The sequence below is a fragment of the Amphiprion ocellaris genome, chromosome 17 (genome assembly GCF_022539595.1).
Source record: "Amphiprion ocellaris isolate individual 3 ecotype Okinawa chromosome 17, ASM2253959v1, whole genome shotgun sequence".
Taxonomy (NCBI): domain Eukaryota; kingdom Metazoa; phylum Chordata; class Actinopteri; family Pomacentridae; genus Amphiprion; species Amphiprion ocellaris.
The window spans coordinates 27,042,528-27,059,122 of NC_072782.1; the positions used below are offsets into that span (position 1 = coordinate 27,042,528).

The 16,595-nt window shown below is 37.5% G+C and overlaps 1 protein-coding gene across 2 annotated transcripts in view; it reads right to left on the minus strand.

Moving 5' to 3' along the window:
- dpysl2b (dihydropyrimidinase like 2b) overlaps positions 1–12,971 on the minus strand; it is a 40,809-nt gene extending 27,838 nt beyond the window's left edge. Inside the window, exon 1 of one of the 2 annotated variants that reach the window (XM_035946499.2) lies at positions 12,225–12,971. In XM_035946499.2, the coding sequence (XP_035802392.1) occupies positions 12,225–12,491 (267 nt within the window). In that variant the 5' untranslated portion in view covers positions 12,492–12,971. Of the gene's footprint in view, positions 1–8,223; positions 8,498–12,224 lie in introns of those variants that run through there. The other variant, XM_023266407.3, reaches the window with a different exon arrangement.
- Between the last annotated feature and the right edge of the window lie 3,624 nt (positions 12,972–16,595).

The window sequence follows — 16,595 nt, forward strand, 5'->3', positions numbered from 1 at the left end:
CGAAGCTCAATGGGCTCCTTGTTACTGAACTGCTGTGTTTTCATTCCAGGCTACAATGTGTAACCTTCCTGATACGAGGCTAATGCAGTTTTGACTAACACGCACAGATAAAAAAGAAAACACTGTTTAATCACTCGTTCATTACTCTACTGGCTGCAGAAACTTTCCCCCCAAACCGTGACCTTTATCACCTTTATTTCCTCAGTACTTCTAAAACGAGCTTTTGGTCCAAGGTGGGGGAGGTAGAAGTTCAAAGAGGCATGGATGGCCATAAGGAAGCTTGCTGAGTTGATGTAAAGGTGAATAAGGCTGAATTTTTCTGTGGGGACAACACAAAAACAAGTACACTGCAATGCTAGCAAGATTCAAGATAGCATGTGCACTTAAAAAAGCTAAAAAAATTAGAATTCAGGTGGTATTTCTGTGTGGGTTGATCAATATCAGTGACCCCTGACACAGGTACAAAATCATGTGACTCTTTGTTCATTCAAGATTGATTGTAGCAGCTTTGAACTAACCTATTTAAACCTGTATATGAGAACTAGATTAATGATAATGGAGTGTGTTGGTATTGATTATTCCTCCATTACAGCTACACAGATCAATTACAAGCTCCGACTTATTAAAACCATGCTTAGTGTCAAGGTGGAAACCAGTGAGAAGAGAGAAGCCTGCTGACTGAGAAATCTGACTTTCATAAAAATAAGCACAAAATCAGCTTTGGCACAGCAAAAACCACTGCCAGTGTTACGATGTAACCCGGCAACATGGTGTGTTGTTGTCCAAATGGAAAATATCCTGGGAACATTTGTGAAGTCAGGTAGAAAACGCTGCCAGGTCAGACATTCAGCGTTATGATTTATGGTATGTACTGGATTAGTAAAAAAAAAAAAAAAAAAAAAAAAAAAAAGCAGCCCTGCTACTAAAACCATCTCCGTGCATGTTCAGGCAACCGCTGGGAAAACACATAAAACAGACTAACTGACTGGAAAAGCAGGAAATAAACCAATTCCCAGAACGGTAATCAGTAAATTAACACCCTGGCTGCAAAAAATACGGCACAAACTGGATTTAAAAACAGTAGATCTGAGCAGCAGCTTTGGTTTTTGCTTTGACTGGATGTGTTGAATCAATTAAAATCAGCAGAGAAGCTCATATTTAGACTTTTACTACACACTAGACCTGCTGATTTGCTCTCTCTTTAAAGCTGCAGTAGGCAAAAATTTGGAAAAGGCAAAAGAAGAATGGAAGAATTTGAAAATGCGCTGCCTCCTTCCAGCAGCTCCACAAGCTTCAAACACACAAAGATGGTAAAGTCAAAAGTCAACACTGAGATCCTTCAGTTGCAGGACTTTGAACTCTGCTCTTCCAAGTGAAAGTCCGTCACCACATCCTGCTTTGCTGCTATTTATACTCTCAGCTGATCAATGACGAGCCCTGCGATTGGCTGAAACCTCCCGTCATGAGCTGCATCTTCTAAAGCCTGAAAACGAAGCCAAGAAGTCTAGTTTCAACTCAGACCACTTGAATTAAAATATGTTGGAATTTCTGACCAGTGATGCCAAAAAAAAACTGCCTACTCGAGCTTTAAGGCTGGAAATTTCACATAAAATTCATTATTGAGGATAAAAATTTGAATAAAATCCTTTTTGACCATGACTATGAATTAATTTAATTCTGTTGTTGCTTCTTACAATTTCAAAACATTCTCTCAGACTGAAAAATTCCCGTCAATTCTCTCTTTAATGATTAAAATTCAGTTAAATTCTCTTTAAAAAGTCTCTCCAACGATGTCTTTGCCTATCATGAACTGTTTCTGACTGAAAAATGCACCTAAATTCCATCTTTATTGATAAAAAATATACATATAATTTTTGCTATTAAGATCCTTAAATCATCTCAATGAGTATAAAAAAAATCTTCTTTCTGATAGAAAAAAATCACCTAAATTTACACTGTGCTTAGAAAAAAAATCTAATCTTTTGCATTAAGATCTATTTGAATTCTCCCAATGACTCTAAAAAAGTCTCTCCGACAATGAAAAACAACCTTTTTGTCTCTCTTTTATCAAATTTTGCAGAGTCTTTCTTTGACTTCAAAACTTAACTTAAATTCTTTTCAATCATGACTATGAATTAGTTTAATTCTGTATTTGCCTACTGTGACTTCATTCTGACTGCAAAAATCACCTTAATTTGCTCTTAACTGATTAAAAAAAAAATCACATCTTTTGCTATTAGACTGACTTTAATAATCCCCAGAGGGAAATTCTGTAAAGCTAATCGTTATTGTTCAAACCTGTGCAGGGAGACCCCAATGGATTTCTAGTCCATTTCCTGAACCACTCAACCACGACAACTGGTTATATATTAAAAACTCACTTAAAGTTACTCAGTGAGTATGAAAAAGCCACTCAGACAATGAAAAATTAAGTTTTTTTTTCTCTGTGGCCAAGAATTCACCTAAATTTGCCTTTTATTGTTAAAAAAAAAAAAAAAAAAACATCGGTTGCCATCAAAATTCATTTTAATTCTCTTAGTGAGTATAAAAAACTCTCGCCTACAATGAAAAGTGATCTTTTTGTCTCTCTTTGACTAATAATTTCACAAAGAAACTTTCCTTGACTTTAAAACTTTGCTAAATTCTTTTTGACCATAACTTTAAAACATTCTCTCTGACTTAAAAAATGCACCAGAATTCTCTTTTTTTATTGTCAGAGACACATTTATTTTACTAACAAAATTCCTAAATAATCTCCCTGTGAGTATGAAAAAGTTTCTTCAACAATGAAAAATAAAGTTTTTTCTCTCTTTGGCCAAAAAAATCACCTAAAGTTGCTCATTATTGCTAAAAAAAAAAAATCACATCTTTTGCCATCAAAATTCTGTTAAATCCTCTCACTGACTATATAAAATTCTCTCCAACAATGAAAAATTGCCTTTTTTGTCTCTCTTTGACTCAAAATTTTGCATAGAATCTTTCTTTGATTTCAAAACTCATGTTTGACAAGTTCAAAAGATTCTCACTCAGTGAAAAAAATCCCCTAAATTTGTTCTTTATTGATGAAAAATCACATATTTTTTCCAATAAAATGTAAAAAAAAAAAAAAATCCCTCAATGAGGATGAAAAATGACCTTTTTGTCTCTCTTTGAAACTTTCTTTGACTTTAAAACTTTGCTTAAATATTTTCGCTGGTGAGAAGAAATTCCTCAGACTCTCACTTCAAATGCAAGACTTCACTGAAATTCTCTCCTTTTCATACTTAAAAACTCCCTCTTTGAGCTCTTCCTGCAGTCTACTGAGACACTGAGCAGCTGGAGGGACTGTGATCTGCTGTTTTACTGTATTTTCTCTGTTCACAAGCTGGTTAACGACAGAGTTCACGTTCGCACACATGCAGACTGCGACTTCTGTCTTTATGAATGAGGATTGGGGGTGATGTGCAGCCGGTGGGAGGCTGATCTGGACAGCTGCATGCTGGGAATGTGTGATGTTTGCAGGGAAACGGCTTCAGGCTGCTTTGCTCTGAGAGAGAACAGCATGAAGAGGCCACAGTCGCTGCAAACACACACTGAGCTGCCACCAGGGAACAACAACTACAGCAGGAATACAGGTGTAGCAGCAGACCGACTAATGATCCATCATCCGCTGAGGATTGGAGTCACTGAGACTTTAATCCAGGACAGTCTTATTATAGCACACAGTCTATTTTTACCAAACTGCACACCAGAGGAGCCTTTACTCTCCTAAAAACAACACTTTTGGGCTTGGTTTTACTTTTATCTGCATTTCGATCCATCATTTCAAACCGTTTGGCACAAAAATAACGCAACTCTCAAGCTGAAAACCCCAAATAACCAACTGAATAAAGCAATTATCAGAATCTAGTAATGAGTTGGGTTTGTTTCAAGCAATAAAGGCATAAAACCTTTCAGTTCCAGCCGATTTTTTTTTTTAGCTTAGGAATGAAAATGATCATTGATAAGGCAGAAAAATGTCCATCGCAAGGTCAAACTAGTGGCGCAAAACCCAAATATACGCAGTTTTTAATGAGATAAAGCACAAAAAACCCACAAATGTGCATAATTTGCATACTAAAAGTGCCATTACTTTCCTAAAGACAACATTTTTTAACAACAACTATCAGAATCTAGTAAACAGTGGGTTTGTATCACACAAAAAAGGAGTAAAATCTTTCATTTCCAGCCTCTCAAATGCAAGTATTTGACAAATTACAAGGTCCAGCTAATGGTTCAAAACCTAAAAATACTTACATGACAATGTGGTAAAACATAGAAGACAATCACTAATCTGCACAATTTAAACATTAGAAGAGCCTTTACTCTCCGAAAAACAACATTCTTGTGCTTGTTTTTGCTTTTATCTGTATTTCTATCCAACAATTTATCTTGTCTGGGACAAAAATAACTCAATTCTCGAGCTGAAAACATCAGTTAGCCAACTGAATAAAGCAGTTATCAGAATCTAGTAATCAGTCGGAATGTTTCAAGCAGTTTCAGCCTCTCACATGCAAGTATTTTACATTTTTTGCTCAAGAATTACTGATTATTTATCTACACTTTGAAAAGACTCCAAAATAACTATCACAAGGTCCAACTAGTAGCCCTATACCCAAATATACTCAGTTTATAATGAGATAAAACACACAAATCTGCATAATTTGCGCACTCCAGGTGCCGTTATTCTACGAATAACAACATTGTTGTTCTTGTTTTTGCTTTTATCTTGTTTTCTATCAGTTCAGACAACAATGACTTGACTCTACAGCTGAAAGCACCAGTTAACCAACGAGTTGATCATATGAAATGCAGCTGAATGAAAACATTATCAGAATCCAGTAATCAGTAATAATGCAGTTCCAGCCTTTTTTCTGCTCAATAATTACTGATTGTTTTTCTGATTAATTAATAATTTGCTTTTGAAATGTCGCCCAAAACGCTGAAAAATGTCCATCACAAGGTCCAACTAGCAGCCTAAAACCCAAATGAACTCACTTTACAGCTTGATAAAACAGAACCGAAGCCACAAATCTGCATAATTTCACTTGATGGTGATTAAAATTACTCACTGCCTGATTATTTAGCTAAATGTTTCAGCATGAACACGATTAAAAGTGACTTTTTTGAATAAAATAAATTCAATCTGGGATTCTTGCAGTTTTTTCACATTTTACTAAAGAATTACTGATTATTTATTAGATTATTTGATCATTTTAAAGATTTGAAAAGAAAAATGTTCAATACAAGGTCCAACTAGCAGCAAAAAACTCAAATACACTCAGTTTAAAACAAGATAAAGCACAGAAAAAGCCACATATCTGCAGAATTTACACACTAGAGGAGCCTTTACTCTCCTAAAAACAACTTTTTTGTTCTAGTTTTCATTTTCATCTTGAGCTGAAAACACCAATTAACTAATCATATGCAGCAATTACCAGAATCTAGTAAGCAGGTGGGTGTGTTATAAGCAAAAGGGATACATTTTTCAGTTTCAGCTTCTCAAATGCAAGTATTTTCCTATTTATGTGCTCAAGAATGACTGATTATCAGTCCACGCTTTGAAAAGCCTGAAAAATGTCCATCACAAGGCCCCACCTAGCCACCAAAATCCCAGATAAAACCGCTTTAAAACAAGATAAAACAGAAAAGAAGCCACAAGTCTGCATAATTTCACCTTGCTAACTGATTATTTAGCTAAATGTTTCAGTACTAACACAATAAAAGTGACTTTTTTCAAGAAAGTCAAACAACCCAGGAGCTTAAATGCAATTTTTGCATTTTTCTTTCACATTTTACTCAAGAATTACTGAATTTTTGCCAGATTATTTGATCATTTTAAAGCTTTGATTAGAAAAATGCTCGTCACAGGGTCCAACTAGCCACCAGAAACCCCAATACACTCAGTTTACAATGAGATAAAACAGAAAAGAAGCCATAAATCTGTATAATTTCATCCGACTAATTGATTCTTTAGCTAAATGTTTCAGCGCTCACACAATAAAAGTGACTTTTTTTTTGCAGAAAATCAAACAATCTGAGAAACTCAAATGCAATTTCTGCAGTTTTTCCACTTTTCAAACACCACACAATCCATTAATGAGCAGCCAATCATGTCAGTAACAGATTTGTGGCCCTATTTGACTCGGTGCTTCTTCCTCTGGCAAACCTGTGAACTCAGGAAGCTTCGCTGAGTAAATCTGGAGCAGAGAAAGGCTCTGGTTCCAGGTGGTGTACTTGCAGCAGTTCATTCATATTTGATGCCTTAAGTACGTCCCTGTCTGTGCGTCCGACGTCCGACCGACTCCCATCTGGCCTCCGAGTCGAGCTGCTCCGGACTCCAGCTCCACCCACGATGACGGAGCAGTGAGTGAGTCGAGTCCAACGCTCAGATATGTAATATGGAATCTAAACTCATTTAACTGCTGTGTGCAGAAAACACAGAGGTCCTTTGTGCCGACTCGAGCCTTTTCCCTGATTAGTTTTAATTCAATTTAACTTTGTTCATTTCCTCTTCGCCGTCTGTTTAGTTTAATGAGCTCCTCTGCTCCTTATAATGCTGCTTGTTTAGTGAAGAAGTTAGTGACTAAAAGACACTGAGGCCATCAAAGCTACAATCCACTGCAACACATTCATCACAATCCTCCCTGTATGCAAGTTTATGGTGTATAAAGTTTTAGAGAAATCAGTCTGACCCATTTCGTTCTGTCGTTTAGGGTCTGATTTAATCACTGCTGGGACTCCTGCTGAAGCTCTGATGTCTCCATCAAAGAGCTGCTGCAAGAACTCAGGAGGAAAACAATCCGCCTGAAAGGTTTATGGCCACGAAATCAGCTCAGTCCAGTGTGTTTTCTAATTCTTACTGGACAAAAACTTCAGCTAAAACACAAAGATCACCACTTTTAACTGCTCATATTGGAGATAACACATGCACTGACCTTGAGAAAGTTGGAACTTTTCACTTTTTTTTAACATTTCACTTAATCTAGATGACTCTCAGTGGGGGTTTTGGACATTTTCCACATGCAGCAAGGCTAAAACTATTAGATTATAGAGGTTTTTAGTGCAAAATTAGGATTCAAGCGTAAGAAATCTGCATGCATATTGCTTCCCTGCAGCACATCATCCATGAGGAAGTCTGCAGAAAGCACATAAATGAAAACAATGACTCCTGGACACACATGTGGATATCTACAACCTGACCCAAAACATGCCTGAAAACATCAAGTCAGGCAACTTAACCTCCTGGGATTCATTTAATAATGCATGTTTATGTTTTAAATGGAAACATGGAGACACAACTTCCCTCTGATCTGCATCTTCTTCACCCATTTATTCCACTTCCATCCAGCAGCATCAGGCTGAACAGACACTGACCTCCTTCCTCTCATGCATCTTCCCTTCATTACACAGCTGAGAGAGGAGAAACATGGGAGGAAATAGGAGCCACTCTCCCCTCCCCTCCCCTCCCCTCCCTTCCCCTCCCTATCCTCTACTTTCCACAGAAGCACCACCACCATCCCTGCAGCTCCGCTATGAAATCAGGGAAATAATCCGCAGCACAGTGACCCAGTTTCCCCCAAATGCCTCTAAAAACAAAATAAAAGAAGGGGACCTGGTGAAAGGAGAGCTTTGGAAGAAGGAGAAGGAGGAGAAAGAGGGGAAAAATAGCCCAGCCGGGTAGAGCGCGGATGCAGGGAAGCATTTGCTCCACCAGTTGGTGTGCAGTGATACCCGGCCACCACCACACAGTCTAACAAAGACCACCGGCGTGAAATCCAAACTGTCATGCACACCAGGAACAAAGAGGCTGTGGGAGAATTTGCAAGGGAAAAAAAAAACAGATTCTGAACATAAGTCTGAGTTTGGAAATGAGCACTTGACGCAAAGATGCTGCAAAAATCTAGAAAAAAAAATGGAAGCCTCGCCGGTGTGATCAGTGGCCTCATTGATTTATTGGTCCGGAGATGATTTGTAGATTCAGATTTGATGGTAAAAGAGAAAGAAATGCATTCAATAAAGCAAACGGAGCGGCCGAGCCCCTGCGTCTCCAGCCTGGATTTGTGGCTGAGCGCAGCGGCGCAGGGAGCCATGCCGCCCCGGTGACATCCTGCTGCACCCCGCAGCCTCAGGGCCCGCCGGACCCCGCACCGGATCCACTCCCCCCACCGGCTACCACACCGCTACGACCCCCCGAGCACTCACTGTGATGCGGGGGATGTTCTTCTTGCCCTGGTAGCCAGACATCTTCGTCGGTGGTTCGGTTTTTACGCTGCGCCCTGGAACCGCTAAGCGACGGGATGTGCGGGGTTTGTTGAAGTGAGGATGATGAAGAGGAGGAAGAAGCAGCAGAGGTGGTCGCAGCTGATCCTCGGGGAGGCCACAAATAGGGAAAAGAAAGAGTCTCAAACTCCGGATCGCGTCCTGGCAGCCTCCCGGTCTCCGCCGATGCACCAAAGCTTTTCCTTCCCAGACGGAGTCAGACAAGAGGGGAGGAGGAGGGAGGAGGAGGGAGGAGGAGGAGGGAGGAGGAGGGAGGGAGGAGGAGGAGGGAGGGACGCTCCAGAGCCTCTTCCCCATAATAGAACCCCACGGAGCATGCGCAGAGCCTCGCCCTGCTCCATTGACAGGAGACAGCCACTAATGCCATCAATTGCTCTCCGTGGATTAGTGCAGGCAGAGAAACGTCCACAGAACAGACCCAGGAACAGCCAGCAGCCATCTTAACTCCAAACACTTTATCTGCTATTTAATCTATTCCCACATCTGAGCAACTGGTACCAGTCTGGTTGTTGCTGGTTTAAACTGCCCCAACATGTGACAAGAAGCTGCATGTTTGAAGAGACTTTAACAAACATAATGTTAAATAAAACTGACTTGCATTAATGGAGATTCTCTGCAGAGGCCTGTGGGTGTTTAAGTTGTGTTGAACAGGCAGATTTAAATCAGTTTCAGAACAATTCACTACACTCCCTTAGAAATATTAGAAGCTCAAAGAACTCTGGTAATATTTAGGGAACCTGACTTCTTGTAGGTTCTAAGGGAACTTTTAGCAGCTTAATTAGAGAAGATGTTGCAGAAGGAACATTAAATATCTCAAAGGAGGTTCCTGGAAGATTTATTTGTAGAGTTATGTGACATTTGCATGTTTTATTCTTTTAGTATCATTATTATTTTACTTTTATTTCTATTTTTATTATTCTATTCCATTATTATTATTATTATTATTATTATTATTATTATTATTATTATTATTATTATTATTATTATTATTATTATTCATGATTAACTACTAATTAAATTAAATTGATTTAAAATAAAACAAAAAGTTAGAGACTCTAAATTGTATTTAGGAACATCTACATCATTGTCTTAATATTTTATCTATGGTTTGGGATTAAAAATAAATAAGCAAATACATAAATAAATAATAACAAGAATAATCATAATAATATTAATAAAGAGCTCAAAATGGAACCTCAAAACCTTTCTGGGAGGTTCTCAACTCCAAAATTTTCCTAAAGGCTCTTTTATTTCTAAGAGTGAAGAGTCAAGTAAAAGCAACATCTTGCTTATTTTTTGTCTTTTCTAAGCAAATTTTAGACATCTGCAATGGCTTCTTCATTTAAAGCAGTATTTTTAGTTTTTCTTACAATAGTGTCATAAAAAATATTAAGATAATAATAATAATAATAATAATAAGAGTTTATCTTCATAATGCTAAAATTTTCTATCAGCAACACAAGTAGAGATGAGACATAAAGTGAGCAAAGCTAAGTTTGTTCTGGAATCAGAGAGGAAATGTTTTACTTCATATGTCTTCAACTCTTTATTTGTGAGAAGAAGAACGTGTCGTTTCTTTTTTAACTGATTTAATTTTGTCATTTTAAAAGTTCATCTCCTAAAAACTCATCTTTGTGTGTCAAAATTACATATTTTGAAGGGTTTTTTCTTTGCATAAAAACGATCAATTTCTGCCCTGAAATGGCTTAAATTTAGTTCTGTAGCTTTGCTTCAATCTACCACTCCATTCACTGCAGCCCAAGCACACCAGCTCACCAGTGATTAATCAGTATAAAATTACTCTAAACAACACAATGCCAAGTTGTAATAGTGGCGAAATTAATCAAAAACAGAAACTAATTCTTAAAAATGTTGCTACAGAAAGCTCCACCCTGCAAGCTGATGAAATTGAAACCCTAAAAGTCTGAATCTGTATTTTTGAGACCGTTTGAAGCCACAGATTGCTGATTCAAAGTCCAACGTCTAATGAATTGTGAAAAAAAATAGAAGATCTTGTATCTAATTAAGCAATAACAGCAGAAAAACCATGTTGAAACACGTGTAAAAGTCAAGTATTCAATAGGTAAATCACAAAATACACAATACTTAAAGCACCAAATGGGCAAAGTGAACCATTTAAGACTCATGTATATTATGCATTATGAATATTTATGCATCCATATGTAACTGTGAGGATCATTTCAGTATACTTGTGAACAGAATAAAGGCCTGAATACAGCTTTATCTCATTGTAAATTAAAATTTTCAGTATTTTAATATAAACATTAACCCTTAGATGCATAAGTGGGTCAAAAAATGACCCGGTAAGGTCGTTTTCCTGTAATATCTTTGCAATGAAATGTTTTTAACATTTCATATTCCAGCTATTCCTAAAAAAACATGTTTTTCATATCATTCCATTTAAAATTTTAAGTTACCTTTTGTACTTTTGAAGAAACTGTAATATTTTTATTACTACCCCAAGCTCTTTATCACTGATAATATCATACAAGAGTCGATGAAGTGCACAAACCTGGAGGAAAATAGTGAAAAAATCTCAAAAAAATGGATGTTGACATTCTTCTATTGCTGTTCTGTGTAATATTCTTCTTTTTCAATCATCAAAATCGGTTGTAAAGTGAAAGTAAACATGTTTCAAACATGAAATCATTCTTGTGTAGATATATAATATAACACAACAAATAATACAAATTATTATTCTTAACCAATTTTTTTTGTTTAAAAGTGGCATAGAAACACCTTGATTCTTATACAGGTCATTTTTGACCCACTTATGGAAGAATGTAGGGTCCAATCACTTGTGCATCTAAGAGTTAACAAGAATTTGACTCTGATAAGGGTGTTAAAAACTGTCATGGATTTTTAAAAAGTGCAACATGTGCCTCTGAAACAGTAAAAGCAGCAGAAAATTGGAAAATTCTCAAATTCCAAGTATATATTCAGTAGCTAAGTAAGTGTGCTTTAATGTGTTTCCACCACTGCAGGAATGACGTGTTTTATTTTCTCAAGCATGATTCTAAAATGTCAGCTAGCTGTAAAGCACTCCAATATTTAACTGCATCTCTTTCATGACAGATATGGGTGAAAAGAATTAATTCCACGGTTATATTCTAGTATCAGAGAGGAGTAACGTACAGATTTGTGTAGTAGATGATAGAAAGAAGCCCGTGTGACTAATGCTTCCACTAAGTACGTAACATGAAACCAGAGCTGCACACCAACACCACCCAAAGCTTTTAGCTGCATCCTGAGTGCTGAGAGTATTAAGTAAAGGAAGCAGTGATGCAGTTAGCGACCACTGAGCACTGGAACCGGAAAAACTACTTGTAGGAAAAGTTAACAGGTCTGCTTCCTGCAAGTCATGCTGGGAATCTGCAAATCCAAGAAACCTCAAGGACGATAACGCTGCAGCCCTGCACCACATCATGTTGTGCCTCCTCACATGTGTTGTTTTATTTATAATCAGGCATGTTAGAGGACATTTATTTATCTTTTAGGGAGAATTTACAGCATTTTGTTATCATGTAGACCCGTTAGCAGTGAGTTAGCAGGTGTTTGTCAACTGTGAGCAGCAGAAAAGATGAAAAACTGTGATCTAACAGAACCACTCCCTCTGGCAGCTCTGCATGGAGGGGCCTTCAAGCTTATCTCACGGTGCATTCTGGGAATTGTAGTCCGGGCCAAGTTGTCTGTCTGTATCAGCTGAAACAAACTCAACTGAGTAGGCAGAAAGGAGGCTGTAATTGATGCACTTTTTCGGGGTGAAAATGGCGCAGATGTGTGCACAGATTTGAATGTGTTGCAGGAGAGGGATGAGAGATGAGGAGAAAGAAGGGGAAAAGATGGAGACAGAGGTGTGAAAATGAAACAAGCATGCGTGCATTCATTTTTTTTTTTTTTACCCGTTTGTCGTCCAGATTCTGCAGAGCCTCCTTCCCGGTGCTCTCCCGGATCTCCACCTTCCTCGGCTGGGAGATGTCGGTCTGCCGGTCAATGACTCTGCCGTCGCTCTTTCCTCTGCACGCCGAGAGCGCGTCAAAGTCCAGCGTCTTGCTGTCCGAGGATCCTTCCACCGGGCAGAACATGCCACAGAATTTCTGCCTGGGCCTGGCCGGGCTGTCGGAGCCCATGCTCTTGAAGAATGCTGGCACTTCCCCGGCGGTCGACATGCCTTTCTAGCAGGGTGTAGATGCACAGATGCGCTCAGCTTCTTCTGGTGTTTTTTTTTTTTTTTTTAATTGCAGCTCCGTGCGCCTGGACAGCCACCGCCTTGTGCCGGTTGGTTCTCAAGCGCAGGTGGTCGCACTGTGACAAAAGCCCAACAAAAAAAAATATAACAAGGGGGCTAATGCTGCGTGGAAACACTCCCACTGAAGGCACAAACACGCACCGTGATATGTGATATTTTAAAGATATGAGGGGGAAAAAAGAAAAATCCGCTGTTTTCCTTCCTCCTTACTGATCAGTTTGCTTACTCATGAGTCTAAATGCGCGTACAGCCTCTACAAAATAAAGATCCAATAAGCTGAGAGGAGAGGAGGATGTTTCCAGATGAAGGATTACCTGTAGAATGGGAGTCAGGAGCGCATCAGATCTGTCCAAAACTGGTCTCCAATGATCTGATCCAGGCCACTCAGGGACAGTTTCCTGCAGCTGGGCAGCTTGGAAGATGACTGATGTACCAACTAAAGCCAGCCAGACTGAATCTAACTGTCTGGTGGGAGGTTCAGGATCAAAGTTAGAGGTCAGGAGTCGATCAGCACCACGGACAGTTCCTCAGAGTCACACCCAGTGAAACAATGAGGGGCGCTGTCCCTTCAGCACCACACCCCAAACACCTGCTGCACACAGAGCCACCTTAAAACACAACTTTAGGTCATTTACATACAGCACAGTGACAGCTGAGCACTTTTACGGCTTCTAGTTTGAAATTACAATGATTTTCTGTCATTTTCTTGACTTTATTATTCATTTCTTTCTCTAATAATCCACTTTTTATGTTGGTTTTACCTTTTTTCCCTTCAATTATTACATTTTCACATGTTCTGCAATATCCATAAATGTGATATTTAATTTTTTTTATAGTTCTTAATACACCAAGTAAGCTACTTTTGAAAGAAAATGCTCATAATCCCACATACTTGTACATTTTCGACTAGATTTTTGTATCTATTTTTTATATCAATTTATATAAATCTTCTACTGTATGTTTTTATTAAAAATATTTTCTGATTTTGTGAACACACTGACAGGTTTGCTGTTTAATTTCATTGTACACATTGCAAAGATAGTAAAGAAATTCTATTCTATTTTTCTAATAAGCTGAACTACAACTCCAAATGATAGTAAAACTTTTAAACCTTCCAAAAACTCGCCTTCAGAATTAATTCTCAATAACACTGCATGTTTATTACAAAAAAAACTAATAAATTTTTTTTTTTTTTAAATCACATTATTATTTATATGATGCTGTTAAATCCTGATTGGTGCACAACAGTGTGTGACATCACACTTTCCCATCAAGCTCCACCCATTTCAAACCAGTGAAATGAGAAGAACCATGAGAAAGAAAGAGAGGAAAATGCAATAAAACATGCTAAACTTACCAAAACTTTGAAAGAAAACTGCGTCTTCATGGGAAAACTCAGGCTTTTATTGTGAAAATCAAATGTCAGGATCTTTAATTAAGGACCACGATGAGTTTTTCACTTTGCTCTCACCACTTTTACAGCTGCAGATATGAAAGAAATGTTAATAAAGTGACTTTGATGCAGAAGTTGAATGCCAAAAGTAAGTGATTGGATGGTTCATGCACTGACAAAACAAAACAAGCTATACTAAAGGCAGAAATAAAAAGAATCACAAAGATTATTCCCATCCTGTGGACTCTAAAGTTGCATTTATTAGTGGTTTATATTAATCAACTATTTATCTAAACTACACAAGAGCCAATACTAACATCTCATACATCCTTATTAAAGGATACATCTGTAAAAAGCTGTTTACTAATGTAACTCAAAATGCACACAGTAAGCTGACATAGTATGAAACTGTAGGATGTGCTGATGGTTTATTGATCCTATTGGGAACTTTAGTGTCTCTGCAGCCCTATAAGCTCCCAGAGGACCGATATAGGAAACGCTGAATCATACACCAGGCAGGGTTTATAGTAAAAATGACATTTGAGTACCACAGATGGACAAGTGAAAAATTGCAGGTTTGTCTGAAAAATATCATTGATTAAACCCATAAAAACTGATTTCTAAGTATAAAAAATAAATTTTTATACATTTATTACATGAAAATTGAAGCATTCACCTACAACTCTGTTAAAAGACTGTTAAACTACTTTATAATACACAATTTCAAGGTGCAATACTGTACCGTAGTAATTCAGACATACAAGTTAGAAAAGGAAACAAATTCCGAGGAAGAATAAAACAAAGTCATATCCTGCAACTTAACAGGATTGATTCTTCAGATTTGTTACGAATGAAATCCTGGAAATTCCTCGTATTTTTGAGCAGTTTAAAGGTGGAAATGCTCAGCAAGGACTTCTTCTTTTGCTAACTTGGTGTCTTCAAGCGTAAATAAAACACTATACGGACATGTTAAGAAGGGAAATACATTTTTAAAAGATCCTTAAAGTGTAAATATTAACACTGCAGAGACTGCATAAGCAAAGAGGTTGAAGGATGTGCATTAACTTTAGAGACTTTCAAAGAAAACAAAGGCAAAAGATGCATTATGGGAAATGAAGGACCAAGTGTTGAAAGAGTTTTAACCACAGTATGGATTAAAAGATGGGATATATTAAGTATTTATGTTTTTAATCGTATATTTTGGTTTTATTTCCTGCCAGCTGTCAGAGTTTTACAACTAAAAGCACCACTGCTGCCCTGATATCGATCATTACGCCTCCAAATTCCTGCACTGCAAACGGTTGCTTGTATCAGTGTTTTCAGAGTTTGCACGCTTGACACTTTTTTTTTTTTTAGATGTGTCTCCTCCCACAACGTTATAATTCATCTGCTGTATTTCACTCTGCTGTCGTATAGCGATGTAATGCTCGGCTTGTGGCACCTATACGCCGTTCCTCTGCAGCCACTCAGTAAATGCTGAATGTTCACAATGCAAAGGAGACATCTGCTGCATTTCTCTGCCTCTGTTTCATCACAGCACACACATTATGGGCGTGTCACAGATTATATTGAAATATATCGATACACACCAAGAATCTTGTGCTAGTTGTTCAGTTTATTTGCTTTTAAATAGGCTCATAATGACATTAAAGTTCCTGCATGGGTAACCTGTAAAATGCTAAATGTTACAGCTAAGAAGCTGTAAAGGGTATTTCTTTTAAAATGCAATTATACTTACTTTTTTTTTTACAGTAAACATAAACAGGCACTCAGTGTCATAAATGAGATATTTAAATATCGATACACATCAAAAATCTGGAGTCTAGTTGTTGCATTTAATTACCTTTAAATCATAATTACATTAAAGTTTCACTGTGGGTGAACTGGAAAACAGTAAATGTTACAGCTAAGAGGCTATAACGGATATTTTCTTGAAATCTTTTACTAAAATCTTTGGAACAAGCATAAAAACAATCAGTGTCATAAATAATGATACATATGCATGAAGAATCTGGAGTCTAGTTGCTGCATTTAGTTGTTTTTAAATAGTCTCATGATTACATTAAAGCAACATTATGGGTGAACTAGAAAACAGTAAGGATTTGTAACTACTCTAAAAAAATTCCTGCAATAGAGCATCTGATTTCTTAATATCAAAAATCAGACATTAAAATATCAACACGCATCAAGAATCTTGTTGCATTCAATTGCTTTTTAAAAAGTCTCATAATTACACCAAAACTGAACTGGAAAACCGTAAATGTTATAGATAAGAAGCTAGAAAGGATATAGTTGTTGAATTTGTAAATATTACAGCAAAAAACTGGAGAAAAAAAACAAAAACAGGCCAACGGTGTCATAAATCCGATATCAAAATATCAATAAGCATCAAGAATCTGGTGTCCAGTTGTTGCTGTTAAGATTTCTCTGAGGCCCAGGAAAGCAGAAAACAAGAACTGTAAAACTGCTGAGGTAACTTTCTACAAGACTTCTGCAAACACTAAGCAGGAATTACAAAAAGAAAACAGATGAGCTACTACGCTCACTAAGAGATACTTTACATTAGAAAAGATATCATGAAACTAAAAGAAGTTCCAAAACCAAAGAGCATCTACGCTCACAGAAACTCTG